The following is a 19078-nucleotide window of genomic DNA, read 5'->3' on the forward strand; positions in this document are numbered from 1 at the left end:
GGGTTCAGTACCTGTAATTAAGAGTCTTGGGGGAGATATTCCTTTTCAGCGATATACTTGTGGAAAATGAATAAAAGAAGTAGACAAAAGAAGATGATCTATATATAGGGCCTATTTGGCACTTTCATCAAATATTTAAGGAGCAAACTCAGGCAAATGATCCATAATTACCCTGTGTGCAGTGCGAGATAGGTATCACTATTCCGTTTATTTTAACCTGTCGAATATATTCAGTAAAATCAGTCGTATTCGCTATCAAAATTGCCTTTCTTTAGTGCCACGTAACACCGTAGGCTCTATACACTGATATATTGGACGTTCATAATATGCTAAAGAAAATGCAGTCAGAGTACTTTTTCTATTACTCATCACCTCGCGCGGTGTCATGATTATTCAAAAACCAGTGGCTTGCCAGATATTGGAAGGATTTCAGTATTTTCTGATGGAGAGCGACGCCAGATACCTAAAACACTATCGACTGTACTATTATCTGTGTTTCTGACACCGCCATATTTGAAAATGTTAACATGTTTTTAGTATAATGCAATTACCTTAATTAATAATCTCACGGCAGAGTGTATGGTTTTAGAGTTGGACGTTAGGAAATTTTGTTGTGGAGGAGAACAATGCAGTCTCTTCTTGGAGACAGCTAGTGTTTGTTCTAACCGCTTGTTGGTGCAGCTATCGTAAAGCAAATAACTCTTCACGCCCACTGTCCACCATGCTACGTATCTTTCATTGTAAGATCGAGCGCCAAACTAAAAGAAACATCGACCCTTTGAACACGGAACAGAGCTGATACTGTTTGGTTGAGTATCTGGCGATTTTGTTTGTAGATTGTCATCGTCACATTGTTTAATACCGATGGTGCGGGAGAGCTCGTAGGTTTTGTGACGTCAGTCTAGATAGGTATAACATGGCAAAATGGCGTCACCAAATGAGTGGCTAGGTACTAACGAATGTTTTCCATTTATTTTGTTGATAAGCGATTTACAATTTTAAAAATATTTTCAAACATTTCTGAAATACTACTTTATTAATTAACTCTTTTTGTTGACTTTAACCGATTTTGAAGTTTGGACCCTGTCGCCATCGCCAAGAACACAATGCTTTTTGAAAAAAAAAGTTTTAACATAACAACGGTATAAAACTTAAAAACAAAAATGTGCATTTCATTGGATACATATGTTGATATTCATTCGTTTAACAGCCAACCACCAACCAAATTGGACGTTCTGGGGTGTCGTTTCCTAAACAGAGTGTAAGCTACAAGTGGGTGTAAACCTGTATGAAGGCCACACGTAGGTTTTGTGGCGCCTTTCACAAACCGGATGTGTCCTATGAGTGGCTGTATACCTGTACATAAGTTTACGCCATCTACAAAGCTTGTGTAGAACTTTTGAAAAGTTAAGACTACAGCGAGATAGGACTAATATTTTAGATTTCCTCAGTGACTTTGCAGTGCGTGTGTACTTCATGTATGTTTTATGAGCACACATACACCGATAATTGTGACGTAATAAAGGAAAGTAAAAATGAGTTCACAGTTTTGGACAGTCTTTATTCAGACGGGAAAGTGTTTTACAAGTTCTTCATTAAGCATACTGGAAGTATTGCGAAAGCAATACATACCGGTTTGCTCACTTAATAACAGCACAATAATGTCAAAGTCTACAAAGGAACACAAAAGCTGCCATAATATTATAGAAAATGGGCATTATCTTTACACATCCTAATTAATTGGTTAAAGAATTGGCGTCCATGGAGTCCTCTTAGTTCTTCGCAACCTATTATATTATCGAGAAGGCACCATTTTCTTATTTATCAGGTAAGCAATTAAATCGGTTCCAGATCCGAAAGATGCTTGTATGGTTAACTGAAATGGACAAACCTTCTGATCTTGGTAGCAAAATCTTCTGTCTTGTGGTCAGTCCACGACAAAGATCAAATATTACAACGACTTAAAAGGAAAAGTCGCTCAAAATCGAAACAATAATCACCATATATACTGCTGAACACAATCTAAGAATATTTTTAATTTAATATACACTCATATTTTTAGACTTTTAATTTATTTACTTTTTTTTACTTATTGGATTGATATTTTACGAAGTGCTCATGAATATTTCACTTATACCACGGCAGCCAGCATTATGGTGGGAGGAAAGAGCCCGGTGGAACCCCACGACGATCAACAGGCTGCTGAGAGACCTTCCCACGTACAGCCAGACACGAAGCCAGCATGAGCTGGACTTGAACTCACAGCGACCGCATTGGTGAGAGCCTCTTGGGTCACCGCACCGTGTTGGTGTGCTAACCACCTCGACCATGCACGGAGGTTCCCTGTACTTTTTTTTATAATGGAGTTATCAGTGCATTCAAAAGTTATGGAGCGTACATACTGCCACTGACAGGTGCTGTGACCTCACATCACTTTTGTCTCCTTATATTCACTTATACTGTCGACATTTTGTGAACATTATTTAAGTTGTGTACTATTTGTGGTAATAAGAGCTAATCCAACAATGAAGGCAGTGTGTATAGACGAAAACTCAAGTTCCTAAACACCGACTATATGGTCCGTAAATTACGTCCATCATAGAATTTGAACATTTTGTTATCGTTCTTTTTAAAAGATCTATTTAAAGATTAAAGGAAGTATTTCTATGTGTCATTAGGTACACGGTGATGAATTAGTGATATCAGAAAACACGAAAGCTCTTTTAAAAGAAAACAGAAGACAGTTTTCATCTTCAGAAGTTCATGTTTATCCTTGGGTTGGCCAGAGCCTTCATGATATCGTTTATTAAACATGAAATAAACACATCATGTTCATTGATGTCTAGTAATTCTAGATCAGTGACGTAAATTGCCAGCAACTTCTTTTTTCATTTATGCCAAGGAAAAATTAGTCTTCCCACCTTAATAGAGCTTTTTGAGAAAAGACAACGTGCAGCTTATCACGCATTTATGACGATTTTTTCACCAGAAATCGCCTAAATTGCATCTCCAGAGATTAAGAATGGCGACAGCCCCTGGACCCTCAGCTGATGGGCTGGGTAATACATTCCCCATCCCCCAAATTTTATAACGTTCCGCCTCTCCTGCATAACTATGTTTACTTCATAAACATTTCGAAAACAAGTAGTTATATACAGTAAAAAGAAAGACAAGTTTTTTTATTCACTGGCAATAAAAAAATATGAAGATATTTCGGTAAGATACGAAAATAAATAGACGAACATTTTTTCTTTCAATGTTTATATACGTCTTTGAAGGACTTTAAAGATCTACAACGTAACAAATATGAGTAAGTATTAATCAAAACGCCGTTTGAAATGAGAACCGTTTGCTATAATGTAAAACATTCAGTCACATCGAAAAACTGATCTCTTGTAAAGCACTGATTTGCTACAAGGTTATACTAGTAAAATAAGGCGACATGAAATACATTTTGAGAAAGATGATGGGCTGTATCTTAATTGGTGTGAAGATAATATTCATGCACAGTTAGATGTAGATTGGAAAGCTATAACTAAATCTGGAATGTCTTCAAGTAATCAAATTTATGCTTTCTGATACCTCCAAAAAAAAGTTGATATTTCGTGATGGATAAATAGACGCACTAAAAATGTTCACAATGGACCCACTGCAGAGTTACCTCCCATTTTCGTCTGTCACGTTTGGGAATCATACATCCGGGCGATAGGCGTAGGGGTGGTAAAGTTCTTAAAATCGTTCAACGCATCAATCCCTCAAAAATAATAGATTAAACAGCCAAAGGGACACTTTTTCACACCGGCAAAAACGCCATAGGCCAAAATATTTACCTTTAATTCCACATCCCGAACAAGTATATTTATACGAATAACAGACTGTTTCCCCTTTCCAGACAAATCGACTCGTTCACTAGCCACCACCTGGCAATGTGCCATGACATTCCAAAACAACTTTGACAGCGGCGCGAGGTATTCTAGAGTGACTCTGATGTTATATGATATGTTGAAAATCGAAGATTGATACAACTGGTTAAGAACAAGAATGGGTTCTGGTCAGAGTAAAAATGATTCGGGTCCAGTGAACAAAAACAATAACGGACAGGGTTTGCCAGTGCAAAATGATCGTAACGATGGACGCAAGAAGTCACCGGAAACAACAACAACACGATCACCTCAGAGAAATGTCATTAATGATTCGAATGAAGAAAGCCAAAAACATCTGACGAAAGATGTCAGAGGGGACAGTAAAACAGATGAGAAAAGGGAGAATGACATGAATGAAAATGAGGGGCTAGTGGTGAGAAATTCATATGATGAAGTGTCAAACGACAATGGAAACGGCCGGAAAAATGACAGTCGTTGGGAAACAGATAATGTTCTAACAGTAAAATCAAAGCAAACATCTCCACAAAAGATTAGGTCGGTGACGAAAGCGGAATCGAATAACCTGGTGGAGTTTGTGGAATCTAGTGACGACGAATCAGATACAGACAGTTTGCTAGGGATAGCCACAGGAAAATTTGACAAGAAAAAATGGGGGCAGTCAAAATCTGAACAAAAAGCTAAAGCCATTAATCTTCCATTGCCAGCCCCTTCAAATCAACCAAATCACAGCTTGGTCTTTGAGCAAGAAAGAGCGCTGAACGAGTATAACATTCTTCAGGGATATGCAAGAGATTCGTCTCCAAGAAAGAAAGCTGCGAGCAGTGTTAGTCATACTAACGCGGAGGATAGTATGGATGCATACCCAGAATCCTATGCACAAAAATTGCAACGTGATCAGCACAGACTAAATCAAGCTTTGATGATACGTGAAAAAACAATTCATCGAAATCCAGATGAATGGGCTTTAGAAGAGGTATACTTGGACAAAAACATGTTTTGCTTTGTGTTGTTGATGTATATAGCCACAGCCTGTTTATTGGTTCTGTGTCCAAGAGTTTATTATATTTTATTTAAAGATTGATTCTAATCTTTCCATTATGGTTTTTATGGTGCCTTGATTTAGAAATGTTATACATGTATAATGTTTATATCCAGTATTTTAAGATCTGTGTAAGTCATTGCATTAGTTAACATAAGGACATCTTTGGCTGAAGTTTGAAAATTGATGACATTTGACAATTTTGTGAATATTAAATCTTACAAGAGTTGATTAAATTTTGATTGAAATTAAGAGTTGATTTCAACCTTTAACCAGAATTCCCTTCATTATCAAAGCCTTCAAAGGTCTAAAATGGTGTTGGTGAAAAAAAAAGAAGCTGTAGTACCTTGTCTTATGACCTTGAACCTAAATAAAAAAAAATAGTAATGGGGAAAAACGACAAAAGAAATGAAGGAGGGGTTGAGGGTGGTGTTGGGGGTGGTGTTGGGGGGGGAGATATGCTTTATGGTTACACAAACACATCTACATGTTCTTTCCTTTAGTTTAAACTGCTCTGCCAAGCACTATTATTGATGTCTGATCAGATCAGGGGTTAATCAGATAATGAATCGTGGATATCCAAACATTGCTCAAGTTGTCTGACCAGTTTTCTTCATTTAATGATTATTATTGAAGCTGGGTTATGGATTTGTGATCTTCAGCCAGTTAGGCCATCGTTAAAAATATTTTCAATGGGGATGACCCAACTCACCTGCCCAAGAAGGGTCCTACATGTGCTCAAAAGTTATTGGTGGGGCTTTTGATAGAATTTTCCTGAAAACTTTTTATTTTTTTTTTCACAACCCCTTGTATTTTCATTCACAAGAATAAAAGAGAACATTTAATGTCCTTGCTGACCTGCCCTAAATTTTCTGGTATAGTTGAGTTATCTCCAACAAAGAATTTTATAGGGATGGACTGAGCATTTTTTGTCTCCGACTTAGCCAGTTAAGTTAGCTTAGTTAAAGCAACCAATAAATATGTGTAACCTTGTTTGACCTATCCTTAAAGAGCTGTACTATTTTTAGTGGAGTTACCTGCTGTCTTATCAGAACTGCTGTTCATTTAGTTCAACAAAATTACTGCTAAATATTTATTGTGACAATACTTGACGATCAGATAGTTGACGGGATTGAAAGTTACATGCTTCAGCAACAGTCAGCAATCAGTAAAATCAGCGTTTGATTTATTTGATCTACAGTTTGTTTACATGTGCCTATTGTACTAACTGGGGCCTCTCTGGGCCAGGAGGTCAGCACACCAGCGTGTCGCAATGACCTAGGAGCCTGTCAATAATGCGGCGCCTGCAAGTTCAAGTCCATCACATGCTGGCTGCCTCTCCAGCTGTAGGTGGGAAGGTCTTGCAGCAACCTGCAGATGGACGTGGGGATTTTCCCCAGGCTCTGCCTGGTTTCCTCCCACCATAATGCTGGCCGCGCTTGTATTAGTGAAATATTCTTGAGTATGGCGTAAAACGCCAATGAAATAAATAAATTGTACCTACTTTTTCAGCCATCATAGAGGACAGAATAACATAGATTAAACGTATGATATAACTGTTCATCATAATGGTAGCTCAATGTGTAGGTTCTGTGAATGTCTTTTTATTGGTCACTTTCTGTCTTTGCCAAGAGTGTGAAGTGAAACTAATGACCCCTGCCTTTTTACCCCACACCAGTGGATCAAGAATGCAAAGTTTTTGGCAAGTTTCATCGAATTAATTTTGCTTTGGTTTGTCTGTGCTGATGTCCTGAATTATGTTTTCTATTCTTTTCATGTCTGCAGAGTATTGTGCAAGGATTTGATGCTGATAGATTTAAGGCTGCCAACCAAAGACAGGTGAGTGGGAAAATAAAAGACCACTATAACAACATTTTTTTAACAAAATGAATTTGATGAAAGTAAAAATTGACAAATTTAAAAATTAGTGATATGTGATAAAATATGTAATTATGAAAACCATTGATGTTTTTGCGTGCTTCGTGACATAAATTATCCTTCTTGAATATTTCATATTAATAACCAGGTTTTCTTAATGCTCTTGTATCGTAGGAATTACAGGTAAGTATAAATGGTATATTTAATTATTCAGAAATATTGAGTGTTAAATGTGTCCTTTTTATTGAAAGTGAACAAAAAGTCAGCCAATAAAGCCGAATTTACTAGGTAAGAAGTATTTCAGAAATGTTCTAAAAATATTTTTTAAAATTCCGCACCGCTTATCAGCATAATAAATAACAAACACTCGTACCTAGCCACTCATTTGGTCACGCCATTTTGCCATGTTATGGATATCTAGAGTGACATCACAAAACCTAGGAGCACTCCCGTACCATCGGTATTAAACAATGTGACAGTGAGAATATACAAACAAAAGCGCTTGATACCCAACCAAAGAGTATCAGCTCTGTGCCATGTTCAAAGGGCTGATGTTTCTTTGAGTTTGGCGCTCGGTGAGGGCGATGTTCGTGGGCACAGGCGTCGTGTTTTAGCGGTCCTGCCTGTCCTCGTCGTGCATGGGTGTAAGTCTTTCGCCAAGGTGGCTGTATCGGCTTAAGGGAATTTACTGAATATATCCGAATCTTGATTGATAACAGACTGTTTCATTCAGATTTTGGGACGATATTTTTGTGATAAATCTGACTTTCATTTGGAAAAATAATAAGTTCACAATTTTTTTTTTCAAGCAATGACTCTCCCGGGGCGGTTTTCTTGCCAACTCACAGTGACAAATTACTGCAGTATCCTGCCCAACATGTACGCACTGAGACACAGGCATCCATTCTCAGTTGCCTGCTCATCAATGTGCGTCCAAAATGCATCAGTTTAACACTTAAAATAACAATTTATTGCGTCGACATCTGTAAGGAACCACACTGAAAATCGAGAGTTAATAGGGTTTTTGACGTGACGGCGAATAATCACGTGATGCTTTGCAGCACTAGTGATTGGCCAAATTAATAAGGCCTTCTATAACATTGGCTACCCGGAGTGAATTGCCCGTTAGTACCATATCCCCAATGCTGAACTTGATCTTCTCGGCTTTCAAAACTTTATAGAATGTTTTACATACTTTTCTGTGATAACTGTGTCATAGATATCATTTTTCTCTATGTATACATAGTGGCAGACTTTATGTTCACTTTAATGTAGTAAGAATCGCATTGTGTCACAAGTTTACACTGCGGCCTAACGGTACGGTAGTCGGTACTGTCAGCAGTTAAATAGATTGATGAGAGTAACGTCTTTTGTGGTATTAATTGTTTATTAACACATTTGTTAGTACTCCCTAAGCATGTGTTCGTTTGTTTGCACGTTTTCTGAATAAAACGTTGGAAAATCGGGCACGACCTACTACATATTCATGTAAGGCGAAAACCTGTCGGTCTGGAGACTGTGTCACCTTTTGACTTCGTTACAGTCTTAAAATAGCATGTCATCCATACTAAGTCAAGTCTTCTTCTGTTGTTTTGTTTGCATGATACGGTGAAAATGGTTGCCTTCCCTTTGGCGTCACATTTTCAGTGAGCGCTTCAGTATTTGTACTGAGATTTGCATATCATTACATGACTGACTAAAACACCAAGGGAGGTAACGCGTTTTTTTTTTTTGCCACTCCCAATATAAATTATTGAACTTCTTTAGTGTATTTTATGTCTATCGTTCTAGGAATCTTTAATATTTTGTTTTTAAAAATTTGTAAATATAAGCATAACTCGTATCTGTAAAACGTTTAGACTTAAGTTGAAACCCCAAAAATTAAATTATATCATACGGTAACTGAAAATTACATACCCTCAACCTGGCCACGGATAAAGTTTATACACTCCATGTGAATGACCAAAGTAGGCTAACTCTGGTTTCTCTTCAAATCCACGCACAAATCTTTCGCCTTTTACTAAAGATTTCCGTGGGGAGGAACATACAAATGAGTCTATAGACTATTTTTTGTAGTCTTGCGAAAGCAAGACAATTTTCAAACAAAAAGCAGAACTTGTGAGCAGGAGGAACAGGTATGGGAGGCCAGAATTGAATAGGGGTGTAATTATAATGTCGTTGGATTCTTGTTTCAGGTACAGCAGTCACAGGGAGTTCTTGAAAAGTGTAAGTAATACTACTGGGCACAGTCGGTAAGCTGTGTGGTAATTCAATCACTTTCATTCTTACCGGTAAATTCTGCTGCTGTCACTGTATGTTAGGCATAGGTAGCAAGAGGCGTGCAGTACTGATAACAAGACGCTCTGCATGGTCTAGTCGGTATTCAGGACCACTCATCGTCCACCAATATGGCGTGCATATCAGTATGTGGAAGAGTTCGTCAGTAACTTCCTCATCTGTGGTTTACACAAGAATTTCTGGTTTCTTCCACTACTAAAATGGGCTGAGAAGTGAAAAATTCTTGAGTATGACGTGTAACGACAAAGAGGTAAATAAATTTATCCCACATCAGACAAAATACTCCACTTTACATTGGATAATAACGGTCATGCGGGGTACAGATATATTCTCGAATCCTGCAGAATGCTCTAGTCAAGTGTAAGCTGAGTAGGTTATCTCCCTTTGTTGAGTGAATACCATGGTCACATGGCTGAAGCGATTCACCTCCACATCGGTCTTCTGCACTGAATTGATGGGTCTTTGCAGGATAAATTTATTACATGGTTACTCAGTAATAGAATACGCAGATATACGGTGTCAATATTCCTCTTGCCGGGTTTGGCTGATGCCTTGATTTAAATTAAGAGGCAGAGAGATTACTAAAATTGCAACTACCTTGTTAAAATGTTCTGTTAGTGACAATGTTTTATTGCCATTGTACATTATTTGCATATGAATGCGGAACAAATGGTTTCTTAATAGCTTACTGGCACTAATGCTGCATTTAGTAATCTTCGTAAAGACCATTCATGAATTTGGTCAAGGAATAAGGCGGAATCATTAAGACAGTTTCGCCAGTCGTGTGTACGAAACAAGATGGCTACTGCATAGGCAGCTTGTTTCACCACAATGACATATTAAGGACATCCATCGACAGAGGATGAGAGGGTTTATAAACTGATAGCCGACATCTTAGTATATTTTTCATGGGCCTGTTCCTCGTCCACCATCTTTGCTAAACTTTCCCAGGTGAAGGTCACAAACTCGATCCTTCAGTTAACTTTCAAGTTCACGAGTGGTATTTACAAGTCGTGAGTTCGAATGAACGGGATTAACGTGTTATGAACTGGAAAATACAATTTGTAAGCTTGTTACTGACTGCAGCATAACCTATGAGCCTTTGTGGGCTGATGGCTCTGCTATGCTTTGATATGTAGTGTTACATGAAGTTTCTCAAGGATAACCACTTGGCTTCCACCCATATGGGATACACAGTAAGACCATTCTCTGGGGTAAGCACACCTGATCAAACATGTCACGTGTGGGAATATTTGTCAGTTACTTGCTAGAGGTTGGTGGTTCTCTCCAGGGTACTCTAATTTCCCTACTACATATACGATAAATCTTCAGCTTTTTCAATTACAATTAAAGCACTTTTTTTCAGTGGAATTTATGCATACAGTTAGTATGAAAATGGCACCAAAAATGATTTGTTTGTGTCATTAAAGATGCAAGCTTCATAAAACTCTGCAGATTATTTCTTTACAGCCCATAGTTCTCTCAGAATGTTTCCAAGTACTGGTCGCTGTGGAGGTTGAAAAGATTGAAGAATTATTTTAGATAACCATGACACTGAATGCTATGGTAGAAGGGAAATATTTTTGGGTGCAGTATGAATCACCAAAGAGTGGGGGTTTATTCTGGGCACACAAGTTTCCTGCAAGTGACACGCTCTTAAGTACAAAATAAATAAATACATGTAAGTAAAATTTTGTAATTTCAGCATATGTTGACAATAGCCCAGCTGAGGGACCGTACAATTCCAAGCGAAGCTAGTAAGTTTTGTTTTGTATATTAGAACTTGATCGGAAGATCTGAAGCAGGGGCTGTAGAACGAGTCCCAAACTTGTGAGGGTGGAGGGTGGAGGGTTTGGTGTGTGTGTTAGATAACAAAATTTCTTGCTCTTGAAAAAAGTTTGAGGAAGGTGGTACCAAAGCCTTCTGGTTCTACATCCCCTGCAAGAAGGCTCCCTCAGTCATTTGTTATACAACCATGATGTTTAAGGGGAAGGGGGGGGGGGAGGGGGAGCGACAATGTTTTGAGCTCCATCGCATCTCAGAAGGATAACAGTGTGGTTATTTAAAATTTTAATGGTACTGGAAGTCCGCTGAAGAGATTGAATATTTGGGCCTCCTCCTATGTTTCCTCTTGTCAAACAATATTATTCTCAGGCCTTGAAATGTCTTCTCAAGCTCTGTGATGTTGTAAAAAAATCTAAATAATACTGGATGTATTGTAAAAAACATTTTTTATATTCAAATGGCCAATTTAGAGGTATGTGTTGTTTAGTGTTGATTAAAGTCAAATAATTCTTAGAAAATACCATAATTTTCTTGTTCCCTTCACTCATAAACATGATACCGTTGGGCTTTGATGACAGGTTAAAACACCATAAGATTAGCAGCGGCCAATTGTTCAAAAATGTATTTTAAAGACAAGACAGCAACTGGCTAAAACATATTTCAGTCAAAAGCATTCAATGAGATTTCACCAAATAACATGAACAACAAAATGACAATACGGACCAAATGGCCTGTGTGAATGGAGGCAGCCATCTTGAGGATTTTATCCAGTCAAACATATTGCTATGAGATTGCGTGGCCTAAGCTGTGATGTAGCCTTTACCCATTCACTCGAGAATTACTGCGTAAGATATCACTTTGAGATCGTTGTAGCCGAAGTGCCATGTAACACAGTGTTGTGGGACAGGTCTGTATCATTTACAGACCAACACAGAAATAGAATCAGTTGATTTAAAAGCTGTGCAATATTCAATCACAGTAGCACAAATTGTGTCAGACAGCTGCGTACCGTCTCAGCCCAAACAGCATTCATCTTGCTAGTATTCATTTATTTGATTAGCGTTTTACGCCGTACTAAAGAATATTTCACTTATACAACGGCGGTCAGCATTATGGTGGGTGGAAACTGGGCAGAGCCCAGGGGAAACCCATGACCATCCACAGGTTGCTGACAGACCTTCCCAGATACGGCCGGAGAGGAAGGCAGCATGAGCTGGGCTTGAACTCACAGGGACCGCATTGGTAAGAGACTCCTGGGTCATTACGCTGCGCTAGTGCGCTGACCAACTGAGCCACGAAGGCCCCCATCTCGCTAGTAGACCTTAGGCCTACTTAGACACATTGATCAAATTATACAAATACATATTTTGTTGTTTATGTTAGCTTTCAGTCAGCATGCAGTTGTTAAATAACAAATATCAGAGCTTGTGCAAAATTCATCAGAAATGCCAAAGGTTTATGGGAATAGTGGGGTTGCATGACCTAGTTCTGGTAGCCATATTGGAGGACTGGGGCTATAGCAGCCCATGTTAACATAACTCCAATATGGCTACCTGGCTATTGTCCTGACAAGGTGATGATGTCATGTGCAACCCCTCTATGGGAAGATGGCATCTCATCGAACAATTCTTCAGATTAATAAAATCTCATGATAAAATTTTTTTCTCAGAATTTATTAAAACTGAAGAATTTAAATTGTGCCCTTTGTCTTTCTCTAATACAAGGGATGTTTTCCTTCTATAAAATACAGTAAAATTATTGAAACGCCGTGTTTAAGTCGAGGTGCTTTCTCTGATGTCTGCAATAACTAGGTCAGAAGCCACCATTACAAAACTGAAGCATAAAATCCAGCGACAGCCGATTGTCTGGACCAGCCTCTGTGGTACTTAGATTTATTTCTTTTGTGTCAGAATTGAGCATGAATAGTAGGTGTACTGTATGAACAGTTCAAACAGTGGAAGAAATATCCTTCCAGTGTGTCCAATTTCTGAGAAAGCTATTCATCACTTGGTCTTTCATCGCCGAAGTCCACAACTTTAATCTACTTTAGGCTGCTATTATACAGGAAATACCTTCGACGTTACAGGGCTATAGTAAAGATGACATTACCTTGTTGTCGGTAATGGAGATGCGCTGAAGCTGTGACAAGACAAAGTTATAACTAAATCTTTACTGGGTTGAAAAAAATCTAAAAAAAATATTTGATGTCGGTTTAAGCATTAGCCAGGTGCTGTCTTTCACTTTAAAATTAAACCCGGCTTAAAATACCAGACTTGCTCTAATACAGAGCTGATGTGACTTTTAAGTCCAGACTGAAGTCAATTGCGAGTTTAATTTAATCAAACAAATGGTTATAAAGTTTGTGAAAGAAGGCCCAGAATGTCATAAAATTCTTGAGGTTTGGCGTTAAACATCAATCAAATTTGTGTTGCAGTGGACATAGAGCCCATGGAACGCCCAGCTACAATTCGGAAGACGAAGACCTCATGAATGAGATTGAGAGGGAGTTTGACTTTTAAAGATCATCTATGTGGAACCAATATTACTAGCTTGCAATTTGGCAAGTGATGTGGTATCACTGAGAACAGCAAGCCCATTCTGTTGTTCTGCTATTTTCAAATCCATCCAAACCTGCAAATAGTCGTGGGTTTCCCCTGGGCTCTGCCCGGTTTACTCCCACCATGATGCTGGCCGCCGTTGAATAAGTGAAATATTCTTGAGTACAGCGTAAAACACGAATCAAATAAATCAAATAAATAAATCTAATCCATCCATAGTTATATGTACATGTAAGACTGCTGAAGTTTAGAATCTGTTGTATTATAGCTCTGTTTTACCAAAGGCTGATTTATCATCAGTCAGATTTATAATTGTTCCTTTATTTTAGTTAAACGATACTCTAGAAATTCTTGAATATAACTTAGTAGCTCGTAGCATTGTTTTAATTTAAGTCAGTTAATAATGGGTAGAAGTGCCAATGGTTTTTATTTGAAAGTTTTAAAATTATAAAATTGCAGATTAGGAGCAGATAGTCTGGAGGTCACAGCAAATGAGTTGCCGTCATTTCAATGAATTATCTCCCCTGAACAGCAGAATTTTCTGCTGTGTGAAATGGGTACACAATCGATTCTGATTCGCTGGTGTGTCCAGGCTTTGCCTTGCCTAAGCTGAATTTTAGGTGTGGTACATGTGTTCAAATGTGACCAAGGCTGCAAGATATAACCCTGGAAACACTATCTCTACTGTCGGCCAATCGGCATTGATTCTGTATCCTTTAAAGCACATGCGCAGAGTAGTATGGATTTTAATGATCTGGCCAGTGAGCTCTTTGGCCCTTTTTGCAAAAGATTTATACCTCACAGTCTGTGTGACAGGGGAGATAAACAAGTATTAAGTTAAATAAGTTTCATTTTGCCATCTTCAGCGTCCAATATCAATATATTATGCAGCAGTAGTACAGCAGACTTGTTCAACCTGTGACTAAGTTTTATAGATCGACTCTTAATTAGTGTTGCTTTGTATTTACTGATATATTAAGTTATTGTTATTTTGACTATATTTTTCAGAGTTTTATTCTGTCTTCATTTTTAATGTTCTGCTGGTGGAGCGTATCAACCTTTACAGATATGAACCGGGTAGAGAAGACTTTATAGGGTTATTTTAAGGACAAATTTGTTGACAGCGAGATGTTCACATGGTTTATTTGTTTTATTCTGATTTATCTAAAAATGAACTTTGTTGTTCAGTTTTGCTTTTCAGAATTGTTACTGCTGTACAGCGCTACCATACTTCCTGAACCTTTTCGCATATGAGCGAGCAACGTGCAACGTCAAAATGAATGGAGCAGTTGCCTAATAAAATACAGGAAGGTCTGTCAGCAGCCTGCGGATGGTCATGGGTTACCCCCAGGCTCTGCCTGGTTTCCACCCACCATAATGCTGGCAGCCGTCATATAAGTGAAATAGTTTTGAGTACAGCATAAAACACCAACCAAATAAATTAATAAATAAAAAAGAAAATACAGAGATATTTTATAGGAAGTAATGTGCGAGATGTCTCTGCATAGTAGAATTTATTTCGCTGTATGTGAAATCAAAATGCAATTTGTATGAATTGTATGAAGAAAACCGAATTTTCTTCTTGGAACACCCTAGCTGCAACAGTTTCAGTACTGAACTGTCACCTCTATAAATCAGCTTCCAGTCATGGCACACTATCACATGGGACCATGGTAAAGAAGACAAATATTATGTATCTGCTACATGTATTATAGGGAAGGGGACAGGATGATGGCTAGTTGTCGGTTCAGACAATAGAGTGTGAGATACATTTCATTCCTGGACACGGTGGCAGTATGGAAACAAATATTTGTTTTAATGGGAGCAGGCTTCCCTAGTGTTTCTTCTTGAGGTTGAAAGCAGATGTGATGCTGGGCTAAGTTAAACTAGTTGCAGGTGAACTTTGACCCTGGTGACATTTCCAGTTATGGTACGCATACACCAACCTTTGCAGTAGTTACAGCTAGGCCTAGAACCACCGGGAACAATGTCCACAGTCAGCCATTCAGTGTGTTTGGGTTGTTTGATTTTATGAGTGAACAATATGCAAATTAAATGTACGTGTATATTAAACTTTTACCAGTATGTGAAATTTGCTGATCAGAATATTTACATTTTCAATCCGTCCAAGATATTTAGTGCTCATCTGTGATTCCAGAATTGAGTTTTTTCTTCTCAATTTTTGCACAATTTTGAAACTTGAAGATCTTAAAAGTTACTATGTGTATATATCAATGGGATTGTATATTGATTAAAACAGTGCTAAGGAGCAGTGTTGTTTTCTTAAAGTAAAAGAAAGCTAAAATGTGGAGTAAGGTTCAACATACAGGTAACTGAAAACTATACGTAAAAATACTTTTAGATTTTTTTAAAAAGTGTTGAAAGGCATTCAGATATTTAAAACTATGGTGGGCTTTGAGCCATACTGACAGTATCTAGGAAATCTGACGTCACATCACCTTTTTTTTTTTCCAGATGTTCACCAGAAGGAAGGAAATTTTCATTATTTCATGCATCTTTCACTCCTGGGTAAAAAGAGTTAATCAACATTCTGTGTTGTGATAGAGTTGAAAAAACTTCCTGTGACGTCAGAGTTCCCAAACTCTAACAGTATGGTCCACAAAGCTCACTGTAGAATTCATATGTTTGAGGCCATTTAGCTTTTCTCACAAAATTGTAAAAAAAAAAAAATAAATGAAAGTATATTTATATATAGGTTAAAGTGGTCTATTTAGTGATGCCTACTTTGATTTTTGGAGGTCTTTTCCTTTAAGGTTGTTAGGGAATGTCTCTTAAAAATGAAATGAAAATGTCAATTTTTTTTAAATTAAAGAACATGTTTTCATGTTTACATCTGTGATAGTGAATTGAATAAGTTAGTATGAAACATTCCATGGAGCTCTTAGTTTTTACAAATGTTACTCCAGTAAGGAGTGTGAAGTGCATATTTAACATGCATAATGTATGTAGTGTATACATTTTCTTCATCTATTATCTCATTTGTCAGGAAGAGATTAAAGCATTCCCTAACTCCATATTTTAATATGCAGTTTTTTGTTTTGTTCGATGTTGTTTTTTCAGTTGCCTGGTGTTTGGTAGTTGCACAGTTATATACACAGTATTAACTTCAAGCTGAACTAAAGTTCCGTTTGTTCCAAAGTGAGAACGGTTTAACAAGATTTAACTTTTATACGTCTGTGATACAGTTTTTAAACAACAGTTTAAAGAGCTGGCTGTTGGGAATAGACATTTATGTTAGTTGTGATAGCTATTGGTGAAGTATATTTATCTGTAATTAGAGTCTGTCAGTCGGTAATTTTTAAGTTGGGTGTGACATACTTTACGACTATTCCACCATCCATGTTGGATGGGGGAAGGTTAAGAATAGAAATAAGACATAGGTGGATAACTGTTTCCTTGTCCATTGGGACTCGACATTTCCTGCCTTTGATGAAAAGTCTGTTCCTAGCTTTGCAAAACACACCATTCTCTGCCGTTACTCTTCAGTGCTTGTGAACTACCCTTTTGCTTTACAAACACAATAGCAGAGTTTTGAGTTCGAAATCTTTTTTTCATCATAGGTAAAAACAGTCCACCTGTATCATGTGACTTTTGAAAAATTGTTAGGCAACTTTTGTTGACATTAATTTACCTATCACTTGTCTCACCGTGTTTAAGAGGCAAAAATAAAATCCTGCAATTGTTGCCTAACATTTTTGACAGGTCACACGAAGCAGTAGGACTTTTTCAGCAATAAAAGAGTTTGAACACAAAATTCCCCTGTTGTACAGAAACAGAGCCGTAATAGAGAAAAAAAGAGTACACCAACCTATTTTAGGCCGACAATGCTCCCAAAAGACCTTTCCAAACTGCTAATCAAGAACACGCAGTTGACCAATCATAAGTAGTCATAAGTTAAAAATAGGTCAACCGGATGTCCTAACACAATGATTACAAATGTTCAATCTTTCTGTGACATCAGTGTCTCGTGCCGTGACATTTGATGGATTTTTTGTCTATTCAATATTGTACAAGAGTACTAAAGTGCAAGCTTTTAGATTTGTTGCCAATTTTGCTGTGAAATGTACATTAGATCATGTTGGTCTAAACATGTTCAGGTGAAATATATCTATTGTACTCCATAATGCAATGTGTTGTTGGTTAAAGTGTTATTATTGTAATAGGAGATAAAAATGATAATGCTAACTGTATCTAATTTGGTGAATTAAGAGTGAGAGTGTTGGAGTAAGTGGTTAAGATGTGCCAGTTTTTTTTTTTAATCACTGTGACACAGGTGTTGATTCAGTCCCAGTTTTGGACCAGGAATAACCAACATTCTTAGTCCCAGTTTTGGACCAGGAATAACCAACATTCTTAGTCCCAGTCTTGGACCAGGAATAACCAACATTCTTAGCCCCAGTCTTGGACCAGGAATAACCAACATTCTTAGTCCCAGTCCTGGACCAGGAATAACCAACATTCTTAGTCCCAGTTTTGGACCAGGAATAACCAACATTCTTAGTCCCTGTCTTGGACCAGGAATAACCAACATTCTTAGTCTCAGTCCTGGACCAGGAATAACCAGTATTCTAAGTCTCAGTCCTGGACCAGGAATGACCAACATTCTTAGTCCCAGTTTTGGACCAGGAATGACCAACATTCTTAGTCCCAGTCTTGGACCAGGAATAACCAACATTCTTACTCCCAGTCCTCGACCAGGAATAACCAACATTCTTAGTCTCAGTCTTGAACCAGGAATAACCAACATTCTTAGTCCCAGTCCTCGACCAGGAATAACCAACATTCTTAGTCCCAGTCCTGGACCAGGAACAACCAACATTCTTAGTCTCAGTCTTGGACCAGGAATAACCGACATTCTTACTCCCAGTCCTGGACCAGGAATAACCAATATTCTTAGTCCCAGTCTTGGACCAGGAATAACCAACATTCTAAGTCCCAGTCTTGGACCAGGAATAACCAATATTCTTAGTCCCAGTTTTGGACCAGGAATAACCAACATTCTTAGTCCCAGTTTTGGACCAGGAATAACCAACATTCTTAGTCCCAGTCTTGGACCAGGAATAACCAACATTCTTAGCCCCAGTCTTGGACCAGGAATAACCAACATTCTTAGTCCCAGTCCTGGACCAGGAATAACCAACATTCTTAGTCCCAGTTTTGGACCAGGAATAACCAACATTCTTAGTCCATGTCTTGGACCAGGAATAACCAACATTCTTAGTCTCAGTCCTGGACCAGGAATAACCAGTATTCTAAGTCTCAGTCCTGGACCAGGAATGACCAACATTCTTAGTCCCAGTTTTGGACCAGGAATGACCAACATTCTTAGTCCCAGTCTTGGACCAGGAATAACCAACATTCTTACTTCCAGTCCTCGACCAGGAATAACCAACATTCTTAGTCTCAGTCTTGAACCAGGAATAACCAACATTCTTAGTCCCAGTCCTCGACCAGGAATAACCAACATTCTTAGTCCCAGTCCTGGACCAGGAACAACCAACATTCTTAGTCTCAGTCTTGGACCAGGAATAACCGACATTCTTACTCCCAGTCCTGGACCAGTAATAACCAATATTCTTAGTCCCAGTCTTGGACCAGGAATAACCAACATTCTA

The 19078-nt window shown here is 38.1% G+C and overlaps 1 protein-coding gene and 1 non-coding gene across 2 annotated transcripts; both read left to right on the top strand.

Moving 5' to 3' along the window:
- The first annotated feature begins 3980 nt into the window (after positions 1-3980).
- LOC135463715 (uncharacterized) lies at positions 3981-17714 on the top strand. The gene is made up of 5 exons (XM_064741125.1): positions 3981-4857; positions 6709-6762; positions 8997-9027; positions 10805-10856; positions 13319-17714. The coding sequence occupies exons 1-5, from the start codon at positions 4042-4044 to the stop codon at positions 13401-13403; spliced, it is 1038 nt and encodes a 345-aa protein (XP_064597195.1). The 5' UTR covers positions 3981-4041; the 3' UTR covers positions 13404-17714.
- Positions 8775-8895, top strand: LOC135464248 (U5 spliceosomal RNA). Its single transcript, XR_010443655.1, has one exon. It is a non-coding gene; the product is annotated as a U5 spliceosomal RNA (small nuclear RNA).
- Positions 17715-19078: the final 1364 nt, after the last annotated feature.

This window comes from Liolophura sinensis, chromosome 3 (assembly GCF_032854445.1).
Source record: "Liolophura sinensis isolate JHLJ2023 chromosome 3, CUHK_Ljap_v2, whole genome shotgun sequence".
Taxonomy (NCBI): domain Eukaryota; kingdom Metazoa; phylum Mollusca; class Polyplacophora; order Chitonida; family Chitonidae; genus Liolophura; species Liolophura sinensis.

Coding starts and splice junctions, on each gene's coding strand:
- LOC135463715 (XM_064741125.1), top strand. CDS start 4,042: ATGGGTTCTGGTCAGAGTAAAAATGATTCGGGTCCAGTGAACAAAAAC. Junction 6,763..8,996: donor AGGCTGCCAACCAAAGACAG/GTGAGTGGGAAA, acceptor TTCTTGTTTCAG/GTACAGCAGTCACAGGGAGT. Junction 9,028..10,804: donor ACAGGGAGTTCTTGAAAAGT/GTAAGTAATACT, acceptor TTGTAATTTCAG/CATATGTTGACAATAGCCCA.